Source organism: Salvelinus alpinus, chromosome 1 (assembly GCF_045679555.1).
Source record: "Salvelinus alpinus chromosome 1, SLU_Salpinus.1, whole genome shotgun sequence".
NCBI lineage: Eukaryota > Metazoa > Chordata > Actinopteri > Salmoniformes > Salmonidae > Salvelinus > Salvelinus alpinus.
The window spans coordinates 74,509,910-74,528,969 of NC_092086.1; the positions used below are offsets into that span (position 1 = coordinate 74,509,910).

At 41.8% G+C, this 19,060-nt stretch overlaps 1 protein-coding gene across 9 annotated transcripts in view; it reads left to right on the forward strand.

The window, feature by feature from the left end:
- Positions 1-239: 239 nt before the first annotated feature.
- Positions 240-19,060, forward strand: part of LOC139548022 (glutamate receptor 4) — a 168,009-nt gene continuing 149,188 nt past the window's right edge. For 4 of the 9 annotated variants that reach the window (XR_011669622.1, XR_011669624.1, XR_011669666.1 and 1 more), the window contains exons 1-2: positions 240-608; positions 1,865-2,023. Coding sequence is in view for 5 of the 9 variants with exons in the window: in XM_071357685.1 (XP_071213786.1) it covers positions 521-608; positions 1,865-2,023 (247 nt within the window). In the remaining 4 variants the exon portion in view is untranslated. The remainder of the gene's footprint in view (positions 609-1,864; positions 2,024-19,060) is intronic. The other 5 variants (XR_011669678.1, XM_071357808.1, XM_071357935.1 and 2 more) reach the window with 3 other exon arrangements.

Consider the following 19,060-nt stretch of genomic DNA (forward strand, 5'->3'; position numbering starts at 1 on the left):
TGCAAGAGCTACGATATAACCGACAATGCGTCACGGCACCGCAACTGTGCCAATAATACCAGCAGATAATAATATCGATGGCACTCATATAACGATATCACAGTGTCAGTCTAATCATATCCGTGTGCTGAAATTCAATGGCCCTTATACCAAAACTAGGTGAATAGGACACTTCTACTCAACGAGTAACAGGGCGGCGTTGAGGGAATATGTGCGGGAGGGGTGCGCACTGTTCAGTGCAAGAGAACGACAGCAGAGAGGAAGACAGGGTCGAGAGAAAGCGCATGTGTGATTCCGCTCTCTCTCCATGCAGGCAGCCCACCACTGGCGAGCTCCCCCCATCTTGTGTGTATAACGTCTCTACCACCGGACAGCCGTACCAGCGTCCGCGGGCACTGCGGGGGAAATTCAACCCAGAATGGATTGCTAATGAACGGAGCCTCTCTTTTTCTTTTAGTCTTGTTTTCCCCCCGACTGTCATCCTCCTCGATGTCTCTAATCAGTTTTTAACCAAAACAAAATGTGGATTTCTTGTGACCAGTTTTTATTGATATTTTCTGGCTTTTGGGGACTCACAATGGGTGCTTTCCCGAGCAGTGTTCAGATCGGTAAGTGTACAGCAGTGCTTGCCAATCAAAAGGGCATGGAAAGAACCACTGGGCTATGAAGCGTGAATAAGATCCTGCTTTTCATTATAGTGTGTGTGACAGTGTTAAGAAATGCATGTTCGTCATTCATGGTCACATAACATTGTGACATTGAAAAGTAGAATTGACTGATCGTTTAAAAGTGCCGACACAAACCTATTCCTACATGACAATGTGTATGTGTTCCTAGATGATTCGATGTTTTTTCTAATGTGCACAAGGAAAATGGGTATTTATAGTCATTCATAACTGTTCCAGTGCGTTCCTCAGCAGCCGGTGTTCTTTCAAAGCGCCACTGCAGTAGTAGCCTAGCCTAGTGCTCTTTGCAGAGACTGGATACTTCGCTTGGTTGGAGCGAATGGATCAGCAGCGGGAATTCTCTCAAAGTGTGTGTAGCCCTGCTGCAGAGTGCACACTCGCCCCTGTTACATTCAGAAGACTCCGTTCCCCTTTTGCATAAACCCGTTTGCCATAGTCATACCGTTTCATACTTGGCTGGCTGGTTGCTTTTTTTTTCCACCGAGAGACGAGAGAAGTGCGGATGTTCAAGCTAGAGCCTATCTCTATCCAAACCCAGCTAAAGCACTGACAGTCTGTAGCCTAAAAGCCGCGCCATGGTGAGATCTCTGGATCTCTGCTACTGCCAAGTGCCCCCTGCCTTTAGCCTTTAACTTACGGTATTGAACGTGGACGAAAAGAAACCATAAATACACCGCCTTCATTTAATTGCTAAACTGACCGATCAGGCTGATTTATAGGCGGTACGAACGAATCAAGTTGACCGCAAATAAATGCCAACCGGGGTCGAATGATCTCTCTCTGTCGACTAGTAATGTTGAACTTAATACACGTTTGGGGTGTTTTTAAAGGGATTTTCCAATGGATCACATTTCTATTCAGGATGGTGGCAATTTTAAGATTTCCAGGCAGGGTCCTTTGGGAGGGAAAATGTGTTAAGGTTATTGGCTGTGTCTCTTGTTTTTCCATCAAAAGCATTTTCTACATGCGCAGTGTAAGAGACTCAATTGCCCAGTCCTCTCTCTCTCTCTCTCTCTCTCTCTCTCTCTCTCTCTCTCTCTCTATCTCTCTCTCTCTCTCTCTCTCTCTCTCTCTCTCTCTCTCTCTCTCTCTCTCTCTCTCTCTCTCTCTCTCTCTCTCTCTCTCTCTCTCTCTGTCTCTCTCTCTGTCTCTGTCTGTCTCTCTGTCTGTCTGTGCAGGCGGCCTGTTCATCAGAAACACGGATCAGGAATACACAGCGTTTCGCCTGGCCATCTTCCTGCACAATACCAGCCCCAACGCGTCCGAGGCCCCCTTCAACCTGGTGCCTCATGTGGACAACATCGAGACGGCCAACAGCTTTGCTGTCACCAATGCCTGTGAGTACAAACCCACTAGGCACACACTGGTTAAATCAAGGTTGTTTCCACGCTCAATGGAATTTGCTTTACCTCAGGGGTCTCAAACTGGTGGCATAAAGGTCAGATATGGCCCGATGTAATGTTTTAATGGCTATCTTTCTCATTTGACCAGTCAAGTCAAACCCAGGTTGGGATGCCAGAGTGTTGGCATAAGACCGCTGTTTCCATTGTTGGACTGTGATTGCAGAGGGTAAAAGCATGAGACAGGTTGCCCTCGACCATTGTGAGACTATAGTGGTATGGTACTGTATGCTATGGTGAGAGTGTGAGAAGATGGTGTGTGTGTGTGTGTGTGTGCCTTCTCTCTTTCTCTGTCACAAACATGTGCACATGCATGCATGGATAGCTACACAAACAAATACACACACACACAAAGACACACACTCAGAAACAAACACACACACACATTTACAGTGCATTCGGAAAGTATTCAGACCACTTTCCTTTTTAGAAAATGTTGCACATTTATTACAAATACAAAACAGAAATACCTTATTTACATAAGTATTCATGATTTGGAAAGGCACACACCTGTCTATATAAGGTCCCACAGATGACAGTGCATGTCAGAGCAAAAACCAAGCCATTAGGTCAAAGGAATTGTCCGTAGAGCTCCGAGACAGGAATTTGTCGAGGCACAGATCTGGGGAAGGGTACCAAAACATTTCTGCAGCATTGAAGGTCCCCAATAACACAGTGGCCTCCATCATTCTTAAGTGGAATAAGTTTGGAACCACCAAGACTCTTCCTAGGCCGCCTGGCAAAACTGAGCAATCGGGGGAGAAGGGCCTTGGTCAGGGAGGTGACGAGAACTCAATGGTCACTCTGACAGAGCTCTAGAGTTCCTCTGTGGAGATGGAATAACCTTCCAGAAGGACAACCATCTCTGCAGCTCTCCACCAATCAGACCTTTATGGTAAAGTGGCCAGAATGAAGCCACTCCTCAGTAAAAGGCACATGACAGCCACTTGGAGTTTGCCAAAAGGTACCTAAAGGACTCTCAGACCATGAGAAACAAGATTATCTGGTTCAACAAGTTTGAACTCTTTAGACTGAATATCAAGCGTCATGTCTGGAGGAAACCTGGCACCATCCCTACGGTGAAGCATGGGGGTGGCATCATCATGCTGTTGGGATGTTTGTCAGTGGCAGGAACTGGGAGACTACTCAGGATTGAGGGAAAGATGAACATAGCAAAGTACAGTGAGATCCTTGATCAAAACCTGCTCCAGAGACCTCAGACTGGGGCAAAGGTTCACCTTCCAACAGGACAACGACCCTGAGCACACAGCCAAGACAATGCAAGAGTGGCTTCGGGACAAGTCTCTGAATGTCCTTGAGTGGCCCAGCCAGAGCCCGGACTTGAACCCGATCTAACATCTCTGGAGAGACCTGAAAATAGCTGTGCAGCGACGCTCCCCATCCAACCTGACAGAGCTTGAGAGGATCTGCAGAGAAGAATGGGAGAAACTTCCCAAATACAGGTGTGCCAAGCTTGTTGCGTCATACCCAAGAAGACTGGGGGCTGTAATCGCTGCCAAAGGTGCTTCAACAAAGTACTGAGTAAAGGATATGAATACTTATGTAAATGTGATATTTCAGTTTTAAAAAAATTATGCATTTGCAAACATTTCTAAAAATCTGTTTTTGCTTTGTCGTTATGGGGTATTGTGTGTAGATTGATGAGAAAAAACAAACAATTTAATCCATTTTAGAATAAGGCTGTAACGTAACAAAATGTGGAAAAAGTCAAGAGGTCTGAATACTTACCAAATGCACTGTATAAAAAGGATGTATTGATGAAAAAGAACTTGTCCCCCCATGAACATTGCAGGGGGGGAGACAGACTGTGATACCTTTCCATGAAGGCAGTCTCTCCTATTGGAGCATCCTCCTTGAATACATTCGAGCATGTATAAACCCATACAAACCCACACACATCTCAGCTAGCACATAACAGTCTGACAATCATATGTTTGTTAGAGCTTGGTGAAAGTGTGGTTGTCCTATGGTTATTTTGCATACAACCATCCCACAACTTTCTAGGAATGATGTAGCATAGTTGCTTGGCTTTGGAATATTCTCAGCACATTTTATGGAACTTGACAAAAACAAGTTATTTTCTTGGAATTTCTTTACTTAAACAGAACGCTTCCGAAAAGTTCAAACATGGTTACATTTAATTTAACTTTTGGTAATGTTTTAGGAATGTTCTCCAACTGGTTTGACATTGGGAATGTTCTCAAATAGTCAAGATAATGTAAAAAAATATATTGTTATTCTGTGGTAATTTTAGTACTTCATATTTCCTACAAGTTTCCTCATGGTTCTATTTAAAGATGTTATTACATTTTTCAGGGAACGTGGAACGTGGAAAAGTTTCCATTTAAAACCTCACATAAAACCACACGAAATCTTTAGTAATGTTAAAAACATACATTCCAGCTACAGCGTCAACAAAAGGCTCTCTCTCCTCTATCTTGTTAAGTGAGTTCAGGTGTGTTGGCCACACCTGATTGGCCACACCACTAATTGGCCACACCAGATGTAATGAGTGCTTGTTTCATTTGAAATTAGGTTTGTTTGAACAGACTAAAAGGAACACCTTTGTATGCGTAATAAAACACTGCTCACCAAAGTTTCCTATACTTTTTTTTGGGGGGGGGGGCACTGATCAAATTTGATGTCTTGTAAACTTGTAAGTTTGAGAATTTTGTGCAACGTTTGGCATGCATTTAAGGTGAACATTGAGACTGTACCCTTACAGTTTGAGAGTAGCCAATAGGCTTTTGTGGCAATTTGAGCTAAATGTAGGCCTACCAACAAAACCAATGGAGCAAATCCCATAATATTTTCACATGGAAATAGGTTTTAATTTCTTTGATGTTGCCTACAGTAGGAGGCATTGATGACAGAGGGTTATCCTGTCTTGCCCAGGGCTACTATGTGGTGTTCAATGCAGGCCTATTGCATGATACTTTTCAAAACGTTTTTACATTATGAAGGGCATGACATTAATTCATGAGTTTTTACTTGGTCTGTAACACTGTGGGCCAAATAGGTGACTGTACATTGCATTGTCTTGTGTTGTATAATAATGCAAAATAAAATGTATTATTATTATCATACAGAGAATTAGACAATGTAGGCTACCCCTCTGCCTATAGGCTTATTTTCATATTCCAACCTGTCTCAAAATACAACACTGCCCCTTTAATTAAGACATACGTTTTTTACCTGACTGGCTTTTCAAAGACAGCTTGAAATGTAACCTACACATTTTGTGCTCTTGTTGGAAGCAGTAACTCCCCATTGCTGACCCATACTTATCTATAAATGGGCTAATAACTCGCTAACTAGCAAAGAATATGAACAAATGTGCACTGATCTGAGCTAATCTGAAAAGTACATTCTCTCGCGGGTGATTGAAAGGCCGCTCGTGGGCTACCCGCGCCAATATAATTCTATTCACTTGCGCTCTGGCTCTGCCTACAACAAAATCATAGACTCAATCTTGCAAAGTTAGATTTGTTTCGGTTTGTTGCATTGAAAATGGGCTGATATGATGTTGAGTCCATCACAGACAAAACGTTGATCTATATAATGCAAACTAATAGGGCGAACTCAGTGAAGTTCAAACTCTTGCGTCTCTGAGCGGCATCGCATTTCTTCAGCGCGTCCTGGTGTTGTTGCGCGTCCGCGCACGCGCGCAGTTTAGAGGGACTATTGCTGCCCTCCTTCCATGGATAGAGAACAGAAGATTATAGGTTCAAATCTCACTGATGCCGTGTCACAATAAAAAATACATGTGTTTGCATGATTAATGCGTAAGGAAATCACTTTCCACTTTTCACTTTCCTATTTGTTTTTGGAGTTAAAAAAAGTTAACCTAAAGTAAGCTAGCAGTGTTATTGATGACAGCGGGTTATCCTGTCTTGCCACGGGTTACTGTGGCAGTCTGGTACTGGACATGACTTCATCTACTCTGCTTTAGTACGCACGCACGCACACACACACACACACACACACACACAGACACACACACACACACACACACACACACACACACACACACACACACACACACACACACACACACACACACACACACACACACACACACACACACACACACACACACACACACACACACACACACACACACACACTATTCTCTCCACAGTCAGGCTGTTATTCATTCTCATCACCCTCAGCAAGGTTGTCTCCCTTAGTTAAAGCTACAATATGTAACTTTTTGGGCAACCAGACCAAATGCACAGAAATGTGAGTTACAGGTCTGTTATTCTCATTGAAAGCAAGTATAAGAAGCGGTAGATCTGTTCTATGTGCGCTATTTCTATGCCTCCCGTTCTTAGTGTAGTTTTTGCATCTTTTACTTTCAGTTTTGAACACCAGCTTCAAACAGCTGAAAATACATTTCACCATAGTTTATATGGTACAATTGTGCTCTACACTCTGAGTGCTTGTTTTGTCACAAACTGAAATTAGGCGAACTAATAGAATTTTAGCAACCAGGAAATGGCGGAGCGCTTCCTGCATATTAAACCTTTAAGGTCAATGTCTGCCCATGCTCAGTCTGTCTCTCCTCTCCTGTGGGGGGTTTGTATATAGCTATAGTATAGTATAGTATAGCCTTAACATTTAGCTTCACACAGTAGTGACATCACATTGAGCATTGGTTGACGGTTGGTAAACAATTAATCCATTCCATTTGGTCTTAAATTGAAAATGGATGCATCACAGCCAGTGTTGGTGTCACATCGAATCGTGTCATGTACTGCACTTGCATCAAGTTGAGGGTTGTTGCATGGAATTGCATACTATGGCATGTCACATCGAGTGGGGCGTTTCAATTCACTGTATTCTTACCAGCCCCCCATGGTTTACATTCTGTGCTCTAGTCTTTGGCTGCATCCCAAATGGAACCTTATTTTAATAGTGCACTACTTTTTGTTACCAGTGCTCATAGGGCTCTGGTCAAAAGTAGTGCACTTCGTAGGGCAGGGTTTACCAAACTCGGTCCTGGGGTCCCCTCTGTGTGCACGTTTTGATTTTTGCCTTAGCACTACACAGCTGATTCAAATAATCAAAGTTTGACAATGAGTTCGTTTTTCGAATCAGCTGTTTAGTGCTCGGGCAGAAAACAAAATGTACATCCGGGGGGGACAGGACCAAGTTTAGGAAACCCAGATGTAGGGAATAGGGTGCTATTTGGAATGCAAACTTTGTATTTCATTTCCATCCAATATGCTCAATTCCCTAATCTACCATTCACCATTGTATAATTGTGCCTAGTTGATTTAATTCTATCCCCAATACCCATGGTGTACATTGGACGTTCATCTATTCTGTTCCATCCATTCTCTATTGCTGTACACTGCAGAGTCCATTTCTCTCTTCCGTCAATCCCCCTTGTCTCATACCAGCATTTGATGTTTACCTCCTAACTAAAGGCTATGTTCCATCCATTCACTATTGCTCTGTGTGTAGCAGGAACAGCCGATCCATGTCTCATAATTGGTGTTCATCTACTATAAGCTATACAGTATGTTCCATTGTCTTTTGCTACTGTGCAGCAGCATGCACTATCTCATCATTTCTATTGCTTTCCCCTCAATACCCATGTTTCATATTTGGTGTGTTAGTGGTTTGTTGCTCTCTGGTTCTCTGGGGAGCAGTGTTTCTCTCAGCTGTGTTTGACCCGAGGCGCGTACCCAGGACGGAGGATTTGGCTTCTCATGATCCCTCTTGCCCACGAGGATTTCGGTGCAATATTCAAAAATCGATGGCTAAATTAAGCAGAGAATGAAGAGTTGTGTTTGAGACGTATGGCTGTGTGTGTGTGTGTGCACTTGTGCGTGTGTCTTCACGCTTGTGTGCTTGTGAGTGTGTATGTTTTTTTTGTGTGTATGTTTTTTGCGTGTATGTGAGTGATGCTTGGAGACACAGAGAGGGGTGCTGTGACCTTCAGAACATGCTAGCTAGCTGGAGAGTAGCAGTAGTGAGTTGACTGGACCATGGCTCTCTCTCTGTGGTTCAACATCATTACTTTCCAACCAACCAGCGTTCATTCTCACATTGCCCTGCAGTGGAGTACCGTAAGGTTACGTGCCAAACGACACTATTCCCTACATAGTGTACTACTATTGACCAGGCCACAAAGGGCTCTGGTCAAAAGTAGTGCACTATGTAGGGAACAGGGTGCCATTTGGGACGCAAAATAACAATACCAAGTCATGGAAGCTCTTGAAATGCCTTCATACACTATGAGTATGCTATATGTTTTGTAAACTGTATATACTTAATATAATCTCCTGAAGGTGTTACTGCTCCATTTAATCAACATCAGTAAGAATGATTGACCAGCCATTGTTAGTGTGTTTTTGACATGTATACCTCTGATATCCATGGTATTGTCACCTGGAACAGAAACAGGTTCAGACTTTTCCAGTAAGATGGTTTCAAAACTAGATGCAATGCAAGAACATTATTCTAATGGCATTTTATCTACTGATAAAACAATGTATTTTTAGCAACCAGAAAAAAATTATGTTTTTAACTGATTGTAATCTGGTTGTAATATCATGTTTCTATAACCAGAAAACGAGTTTACAACCAGAAAAGAACGTTATTATGATGTCCCATGCCGTTTTTGCCCACTGACATATGGCTTGAGGTGGAGCCAAACCATTTTCCTCCTGAAGTTAAGTGTGAAAAACTCCAACCCGAAAGATAAGAGAATTCCGATTCCCTTTCCTCACAGGCTAATGGCTGCCTGGCACGCAGGAAGTCAGTGGGCAACCATTGATTGGCCGAGCCAAATCAGAGCAGAATTACATGAGCAAATCAATGTGGCTCCAATAGCTGAGGGGCAGGAGAGACTCTGACATTGAACGAGACCAGACCTGCTGAGCTGGCTCTCTCTCTCTCTCTCTCTCTCTCTCTCTCTCTCTCTCTCTCTCTCTCTCTCTCTCTCTCTCTCTCTCTCTCTCTTCCCCCCCATTTCTCTCACTCTTTCTTCCCCCCCTTTCTTTGAATCTTTTAACTCCCTCCTATGACCTTGGCGTTGGTTCAAGGGCATATGTTTCCAAAGAAACACAGAGAGGGACTTATTTGTGGGGAAGATGACCTCAAGATGACCTCAACGAATCCTGTCTGTGACTGTCTACAAAGCTGACAAGGCTCATTGCTGTGACGATGAGAATGGATGCTGTCATATGCTAGTATTATCATTGCTTATCGTTCATGAAATTTTGTAAGCCGGTTATTGTCATGCAAAAGACAGTAATTGACCGTTAATTAACATAAACATGTTTAGCATCTCCAGACCTCCACGCATACAAGCCTCTGATGTACGCCTTTGGAACATCTACATTTTAAAAAGTCTTATAAATTAATGTAAGGGACTGGGGAGACTACTCAGGATCGAGGGAAAAAATGAACAGAGCAAAGTAAAGAGATCCTTGATGAAAACCTGCTCCAGAGCGCTCAGAACCTCAGACTGGGGTGAGGGTTCACCTTCCGAAAGGACAACGACCCTGAACACACAGCCAAAACAATGCAGGAGTGACTTCGGGGCAAGTCTCTGAATGTCCTTGAGTGGTCCAGCCAGAGCCCGGACTTGAACCAGATCGAACTTCTCTGGAGAGACCTGAAAATAGCTGTGCAGTGATGCTCCCCATCCAACCTGACAGAGCTTGAATACTTTCCGAATGCACAGTAAGTCCCGTTCCATTATTTTATTTTACATGATTTTATAGAAGAAGAATATAATTTAACTTAGCTGAATAAAATAGAAAGGATATTTTTCCCATTACAGAGTGAGTGCGCATATGAAGTGGCTATGTTGAACTTAAAAGTGATCATTTGAAACAGATCCCATATGCTAGATTTTGAGTTATTTGGTAACTTTAGTTGTGTATGATACAAACCTTACAATGTATTAGAAATCAAAACATATATGGGCTGTATGGTGCGACTATAGGTTATTGATGATTTGAGAAAGTAGCAAAAAAAGCTTGCGCTCTGATCCTTGCCTCAGGCTGCACAACACTTCTCTCATCGAGTGACCATATTTCCACCCGTCAGACTATTCTCAATTTAATCTTGTCTTTACTAATATGTCAAATTAGTTTCGATTTATAATGGCCCATTATCAAATAGGCAGGAACAGGGGCAGGGGGAAAAAAACGTTTTAATCTGTTTGTACTCCAATAGAGAACGGAGGCCGCGCGCTTTCCCGCAGTTCCGTTTTGTAGGCCACTTCAATCAAATGTATTTATAAAGCCCTTCTTACATCAGCTGATGTCACAAAGTGCTGTACAGAAACCCAACCTAAAACCCCAAACAGCAAGCAATGCAGGTATACTTCGGTTTCATATCGGAGCTGAGAAATAAATATAACAACCACTTATTTCACTCCACGCTTCAACCACTATTTGAGGAGCATGCTCTCGCTCCCCAACAGGTGATATTCCACCCACACTCGGTGTGCCATGGGCTCGCCAACCTTGTTCCTGCAGCTACCCAGTGTTTAATTTGCGAATCCAAGTGAAATCTATTTGGGAACATGGATAGTAGCATGTTTTCGCAACTAAACATATTTCACTAAACTGTTGACAGTCTGCGCGCTCAAGAAATGAGTAAAGGAGAGCGAGGAGGAGATGGAAACGCACGGTGGTGAGATATTCTGTATAGCTTAAGGGTGTCCCCCAATTAATTATGAAAATACAAAAAAAATCCCAATTACTAGACTATTAAAAATCAAATTCAAATTCATTAATTGTAGGCGAACTGTAAGCCGCCATGCACAATCAATGAATCATGCAACAGCTTTCCCTGGGGCTATACGTTCTCTCCCAGGCTCATGGATAGACATTTGGAGTGCAGCATGAGGTAACCAGTCCATCCACTATTCATAATAATACAGTCCACACTCAAAGGTGATTACTATAATTAGTTTAATTGTGGAGCAGAGGCTAGACCAATTACGTTCCAAAGACATGTTGGTTTCTGTTTTTCTGCCATGCCTAATATGCTGTAGCTATGTATTGTATAACGGCACAATCATCATTTTAATTCAGGTAATTTTTTTCGAGCTTGGGCTCATACTGTAAAGTTATGCATAAACTCTAATATAGTCACATGGAATTATATGACTCATGACTGCATGGGTGGCGGTAATATGGTCACCGCAACAGCCCTAGGTAGACCTATCATATCAAAACGACAATGGGAACAGAACATATCGGAATCAATACCGCAAAGTATAATACTGATCGAGATGGCCCGATAGTGTGAAATGGGCAATTTTGGATCCATTAAGAGATTTTTTCTTCAAAACACCAACATTGACCGTGGTTTATTGAACAAGAGGATGGTTTTGTGAGGAAGAAGGATGAGGGTTAGAGATTGAAGGGGTTTTAAGACCTCTCGCACATTGCGCTGCTGCCTGGTGCCTCTCCCCTTATTGACATAGTGACATGTTCATCTCTGATGACTCACTGATATTGTGCGTGGCAATCTGACTCAGTCTCCTCCACAACCAGTATGTGTGTGCGTGTTTGTGTGTGTTTACACAAAAACATACCAGGTTAAAAACAACCCAATTTGGGTTATTTGGTAACCCAGCACTGGCTAAATATTGGACAGAACACATGCTGGGTTGTTTTGACCTAACCAGTTGGGTTCCCAATGTGCACACACTGGTTTAATCAACGTTGTTTGTTGAACCAATGTGAAATTGACGTTGAATTGATGTCTGTGCCAGGTGGGTTGCATGAATAACCCAACATGTTGGGTTGTTGGGATTACCCAAATATGTGTTAATTTAACCTAGAAACTGGGTCTTTTTGAACATAATCCCCAGGTTATTTTCAGGAGGTGTGGTTTATTAGGGGTGTGGTTTTCAGATAGATCTTATATATATAAATAATATATATATATATTTTTATTTTTATTTTTATTTAACCTTAATTTAACTAGGCAAGTCAGATTGGCCACGGGTGAAGAGTAAATGTAATTCCTGTTCATGTTAAGTTTACATACTGCAAATAAAATGTTTCCTTAAAATGCCTAACATTTTACACATTCTTCTAGAATATTAAGATTATTTATTACATATTATACTGCAGGTTGGAATTTGTCATGAATCCTGCCCTGGTGGCAGCTCTGCAGAGTGGTTACTAGCTGGCACAGCCACAAAGTAATAAAATAACATTTTAAACCTAATCCTAACCTTAACCCTAACCTTAACCACACTGTGTGTGTGTAAGGGCCCGATTCAATTCCTATCGCCGAAGTTCAGCACCATAGCGCGATTGAAATTTGAAGGCAATGTTTCCACATTCACAGAGATGGTATTCAGGGTAAAATCTGTGTACAGTATGTTGGCTCAATCGTAAATTACCTTTACCTTTCAAGCGTACTAAAGCGCTTAACTTTGGCGATACAGATTGAATCGAGCCCTAAATTAGGGAGTCAGGTATCTATATGTTTCTATATTATATTAGGGTCTACTCAGGTTTCTATAGGTGTCTATGTATCAGACCTCAGGATAAGACCCAGATGCAGACAGTTCGAAGTAACAAAAGTTTATTACAAAAACAGGGGGCAGGCAAACAAATGGTCAAGGCCAGGCAGAGGTCAGTAATCCAAAGCAGAATCCGAAAGGTACAGAACGGCAGGCAGGCTCAGGGTAAGGGCAGGCAGAGATCAGTAATCCAAAGCAGAATCCGAAAGGTACAGAACGGCAGGCAGGCTCAGGGTAAGGGCAGGCAGAGATCAGTAATCCAAAGCAGAATCCGAAAGGTACAGAACGGCAGGCAGGCTCAGGGTAAGGGCAGGCAGAGATCAGTAATCCAGGGCAATGTCACAAGGTACAGAACAGTAGGCAGGGTCAGGGCAGGCATAATGGTCAAAACCGGGACAACTAGAGTGAAACAGGAGTACGGTAAAAACGCTGGTAGGCTTGACGAGACAAGACGAACTGGCAACAGACAGAAAACACAGTTATAAATGCACAGGGGATAATGGGGTAAATGGGTGACACCTGGAGGGGGGTGGAGACAAGCACAAGACAAGTGAAACAGATCAGTGTGTGACACTATGAGCGCATGCATGTCCATGTATCTCTCAATGTCTCCGTTTTCATGTGTGTGTATGAACAGTAGTGCATGTATAGTACATAGTGCATCTATGGTACAGTGCATGTATAGTCCCTGTATATAGCCTCGCTACTGTTATTTTATTGTTGCTCCTTAACTATTTGTTATTTTTATATTTACATTTTTTACATCAGTTTATTTTAGTAAATACTTTAACACTACTTTTCCTTAAAACTGCATTGTTGATTAAGGGCTTGTAAGTAAGCATTTCACTGTAAGGTCTACTACACCTGTTGTATTCGGCGCATGTGACAAATACAATTTGATTTGATGTATCACTGCATGTCTGTACCACTGGCGGTCGGGACCGTTTAAGATGAGGTAGGAAGATTTTCTTTTCACAAACATGGCCTTATTTCTATTATAGCATATTGGATAACCGTCATCAATATTCCATTCAACCAGTTCAATGTAACATTGATAGGTTTAGGCTACTACATGATAGTCTAATTTTACCTATACCCATCATGAGGATGCTACAACTTAGCCTTAGAATCAAAGTTTACAACGTAGGTACACACAGGCCGAGAGAAAATTCAGGTGACAGACAGTGACACGTGGACAGACAGTGACACATTTTTATAGTTTCGTTCCGTTTGCTTCTGTTTAAGAAGCATTTTGTTAACAGAATCGGTGGACTGAATACACCACTGATCACGCGTAAACACAGTTCACTTTCATAGCAGCCACGTTTTATTCCTTCTCGCATCTATGCGCTCTCCCCATCTCACCTTTTCCCTTCGTATGTGGACTTCAATGCACAACACATCAGCTGTATGTGACCAGGCAAAAAAAACTTTCGAAACCATATCATAACCGCTACACACAGCCTACATCGTTGTCACCATATTAGCTAAAGTAACGTCATAGTCAACATAGCTAATAGAACTAACATGTTAGTAAACCGGCTACAATCATGCAGTAACGTTAGTGTATCTTCAGTAAGCAGTTTACGAGTTACACCAGAGTGCCTGGTGGCAATAAATTAGTAAAACCAAAAGCTTTCCTTGACTTAGAAGAGTTCCAGTGTTGTGTTGGATAGTCATTGCCAGCAAGCTGACATAGCATCCCTCTTTTTTAGCGCCGGGTGTTTGAGTATGCTAAACTAGCCAGCTGCATTTGCTAGCTAAGTAAGTGAAACTGAATGGGGGAAAAATGACATCTCTCTTTTGCTTCTCCTTCATTTTTGAAGAAATTCATTTGTTCAAAACTGTTCAACTATTGTCTTTCTCATTGAGACCACTCACCACATTTTATGCACTGCAGTGCTAGCTAGCTGTAGTTTATACTTTCAGTTCTAGATTAATTATCTGATCCTATGATTGGGTGGACAACATGTCAGTTCATGCTGCAAGATCTCTGATAGGTTGTAGGATGTCCTCCGGAAGTTGTCATAATTACTGTGTAAACCTATGGAATGGGGTGAATACACTACAAGTTTGCTTCTGTATGTTGTCTATCGGATAATATGCCATCTTCCCTCCATGAGTCTACTTAATGGTGCCCTTTCCTGTGTTTTTCGAGAGAGATGGCGGGTGTCAGGCCTGGTGTCTTTGAGGATTTCTAATGTACCCAGGGAAAATGGAGGTCATTGGTTGGCCATGATGTGTTTGCGTCAGGGTTTCTGTTATGACAATTTATCGCTGGACATTTGACTGGAGGCATTTGAATTTACATGCCACTTTAGAAATGTAACAGATCAATATGCATTGATTGCGTAACCTGATTAGGGCGTCCACCCACGGTACTCTGAATGACAGAAATCACATTTAGATAATACTAATTAATCTTAACAGAACATGCAAGTCGAGGATGCAATGATGTTTGTCCTTGCTGAGCACTTTGAAGATGTTAGAACAACTGTCCACATTTACTTTTCCTCAGCCAACAAGATGAGTAACGAACAGCAAAATCACTAGCCTATGCATATGCGGAAGCAACTTCTCACCATAAAAATGCACCTTTATAATAAAGCATTTCATGCATCGCATTTGCAGACTTATGTAAGATAGCCTACTATTCGTAATGTGTTGAGTAAGTTGGATAGTTATAATTTAGGCTAATAATATAACTAAATCACTGTTCGCAAAAAAAGACTGTTCAATGCATGGCTGAGCGCGTAGAGGCCTGGGCTATAGGCTATATCAGATACGTTTCTTCTTTCTTTGCACGAGGAAAACACATTTCATGCAATTCTACTACACTTTATATGACTGGAGACATTAGTATAATATTTTTGAATACAACAAATTACAGGGTAGCCTACTCTGCTGATCAAATAAAGCGGCGTTGACCATAGAATGGGCCTACGACAAGGGGAGACACAAATAGGATATGACGTCCATCTAAACTGAAGGAGAAAATGATTGTCCAAAAACAAAACGTTTAAGAGGCACTGACCCAATAATGATAGCTAGTGAATATGCACAGCACGCACTCACCGGGGATATGATGGATGCTCTCTGCTGTTGCCAATAAGATAGACTATAGGCCTATTGTTGTTCACTCAATTAAGTTGAGAATGTTGATAACTAAAAGACATATTAGAGTCCTTTCATTGTCTTCTCTTTACAACAATAGCCACGTGCTGTATGGACGCGCCACCTATGAACCTATGTCAATCTCCTATCGCTCAGTGTACCTATTCTATTGGTCAGCTTGTAGAGAAAGAAATAGCACAGACTCTGGGACAGTTGTAGTTATGATAGATCCCAAATGCATACAACCAGTAGGCCTAGGCTACATAAAAAAAAACGATTAGCTTAAAATGTTGATAAACTTATGTCTTAAGATTAGCTTAAAATGTTGATAAACTTGTGTCTTAACATTATTAGTTCAGCAATGCGCACAAGACAGTAGGCTATGCGCTAATGTGCATTTGGCTACCAGACAAAAAGAAAGTTGAAAACCAATAGAACATGAGAGAAATGGGCTACTGGTTTCAATGGCAAATGGAAGCCTTTTATAATAATTACCTCCACGGATATGGTCGGATTTTGCCGAGGCTACTTTGAAGCAAGGTAAAACATGCCTCATAATATGTAGTTAAACGTTACAAAGTGGTATGTTGCCTCTGCATTTGAATGGCGAATTGGAAGCGCACTTCCATGAGCTCTTTATGGCCCAAAAACTATTCTCAACACACGATTGCATTTCGAATTGTTGCGCAATGATTGGGCTTCTAAAAGCGCTGTCTGGCATATTTTCCGCTCAAAGGCTCTATATCTGTATCTTATAAGCATGTGATAAACAAGATACATAACGAATATACACAAGTGCCAATTTAATTCCACTAAATTATGCAAATTAACCAATAGATCGATAAGCATGACCATCTAAATGTATTACATCAACTGGTATTTCTATCAATGAATAGGCTATGGAACCCTGGTTTGTGTGTGTTTGTGCTTGCGTGTTTTTGTGCCTGTGTATGTGCATGCATGTGTGGAGCTCTGGGAGGCAGGTTAATGGGTGGTGTTAGGGGAGAGGAGGGGATGGAGAGATGATGGAGGGGGCCAGGGAGAGAAGATGGGGCTTCACCTCGAATGAATCCCAGACAGGCCTTGTTCACCCAGTAGTGGTACACTAGTTCAGTTTGTCGAAATTAAGAGGTGCTACCCGACCTTATTCAATAAGATCACAGATTTCTGTTTTCAATTGCAAAATGTTTTTCATCGGTGTGCCCAACTGAAGACTACCCATCTTTCTCATAATCACCCCTGTGCATAGTGTAAAGCCTTTTAACCTGATTCCCAGCCAGGCCCTGTTCACCCCCAGTGGGACGTTACCTTCTTGTCGTGACCCTGCTTCTGCTCTACCTGTCCTTCAGCCTGATCTAGTGTGTGTGTGTGTGTGTGTGTGTGTGTGTGTGTGTGTGTGTGTGTGTGTGTGTGTGTGTGTGTGTGTGTGTGTGTGTGTGTGTGTGTGTGTGTGTGTGTGTGTGTGTGTGTGTGTGTGTGTGTGTGTGTGTGTGTGTGTGTGTGTGTGTGTGTTAGACTGGACTGATAGCAGGGCTCCCTGTTTTATGATGAATCACTTCAGTCCCTAAGCACAGTGGGCGAGGGCAGGGACAGAGGGAGAGGGGGAGGGAGAGAAGGAGGTTGGAGACCAGTCAAAACACAAGGACTTTACTGGGATGGATTGACTTTTCATTCAAGGACAATTCCACCACTTTATAACCAGTTACCATGCTGTTATTATATATGCACTACTGTATGATTTCATACACATTTTGATGTTTTAAAGTTTTTGTTAGTCATATTGCACGATTCCTTGTTTTTGTCATTTTTGAAGCTTCTGTATTGCCCTCGTCTAGAGGACACTACAGTTACCATGGTGCATTTCACCTCCCTGGATACAATGCTTCACCCAGTCTGCAGTTAGCTTAGCTGGCTAGCAAGCCCAGATAAGCTTATTTCGTAAGTTATGAGTGCATTTCACATTACCTTTGGGGTTGTAATCATATTGTAATGCTTGCATGAATATCATGCTGAAGATATGTTAGTCATTGTCACCAATCAATTGCATTACATAAAAACACAATTCAAATTTAGATGCTAATGAATGATAACCATAAGTTAGTGCATCTAATGGTTAGCTAGCACGCTAGTTAGCCCAACTGCTATATCCCAAATAATAGCGTTTGCAACAATAACAGCCTAGTTTAATCTTAGCGACTGTCTTAAACAACAGTCCAAATAACATGTAGGCCTGTTAGAACACAACATGTATTATGAAATGTACAGGAAAATCACTACAGAATCCTAGTCTCTTATAATTGAAGCTTGTATCTTTGGAAATAACATTAGCAACGCTAACTAGCTAACCCTGCTGCATCTAAAACAATATGTTTTCAAACATAACAGCCTTAACGACTGTCCAAGCAACCATCCAACAACACTGTAGGCACTGAAACTTCATCAATGATGGTGGTAGTTTTTTTTGTTGCCGAATGGAACCATGGGAGTTTGAGCCTTGAACAACAGAAAAATATTGGAGTAAGCTGACTATACGTATCATTATATAGGTTTGAGTGCCTATTTAACATTTTTATAATGTTATTATACGAAAACAACCAGAGCAACATATATCAGGGAGTTCCAATATGATTAGAAAACTACAGACGGGTTATATAGATGGAAATGACTGTCCATCATATATTTTATTAGTCATCTCAGGGATTCTACTTGAAAATGTCACAGAGAAGCAATTTCTTGTTATGCTCATCATTAAACAGTCAATAGACATAAAATCATAAAATTACATTAAAACAATGTAGGACACTAAATACTTCATAATAACAACCCATATGTTAAAAGTGGCGGTGTTGCCCTTTAACACACCCTCACCCTGCCCCCATCCCCAGCCTACCCACTTCCCTCCCCCAATCCTAGTCAAGCCAACCCTCCTCTGTCCTCTGCTAGCATCATCCAGATATTAGGCATGCTTCACGGACCAGAGTAGGAGTGCTGATCTCGGATCAGTTTAGCCTTTTACGTCATAATGAATAAGATTATATGAACAGGGGGGAAAAGATCCTAGATCAGCACTTCTGCTCTTAGACACTTTATGAAAACAGGCCTATATGAATGATCTATTAAATGTTCCTTACAGAGAAAGGCAAATACAGAGACTATTTTGAAATTGAGATGTAGTGAGGTAAATGTACTCTATTTGTTCCACCCCAGTAAACAGGGGAAGGCCTAGGGACATTAAACATTCCCATTAGGCCCCTTGAAGGGTTTCAGCGAGATGTCATCCCCACTGACGTTCTGAGAACGTTCTAGGAATATTAAAACATGAAGTTAAC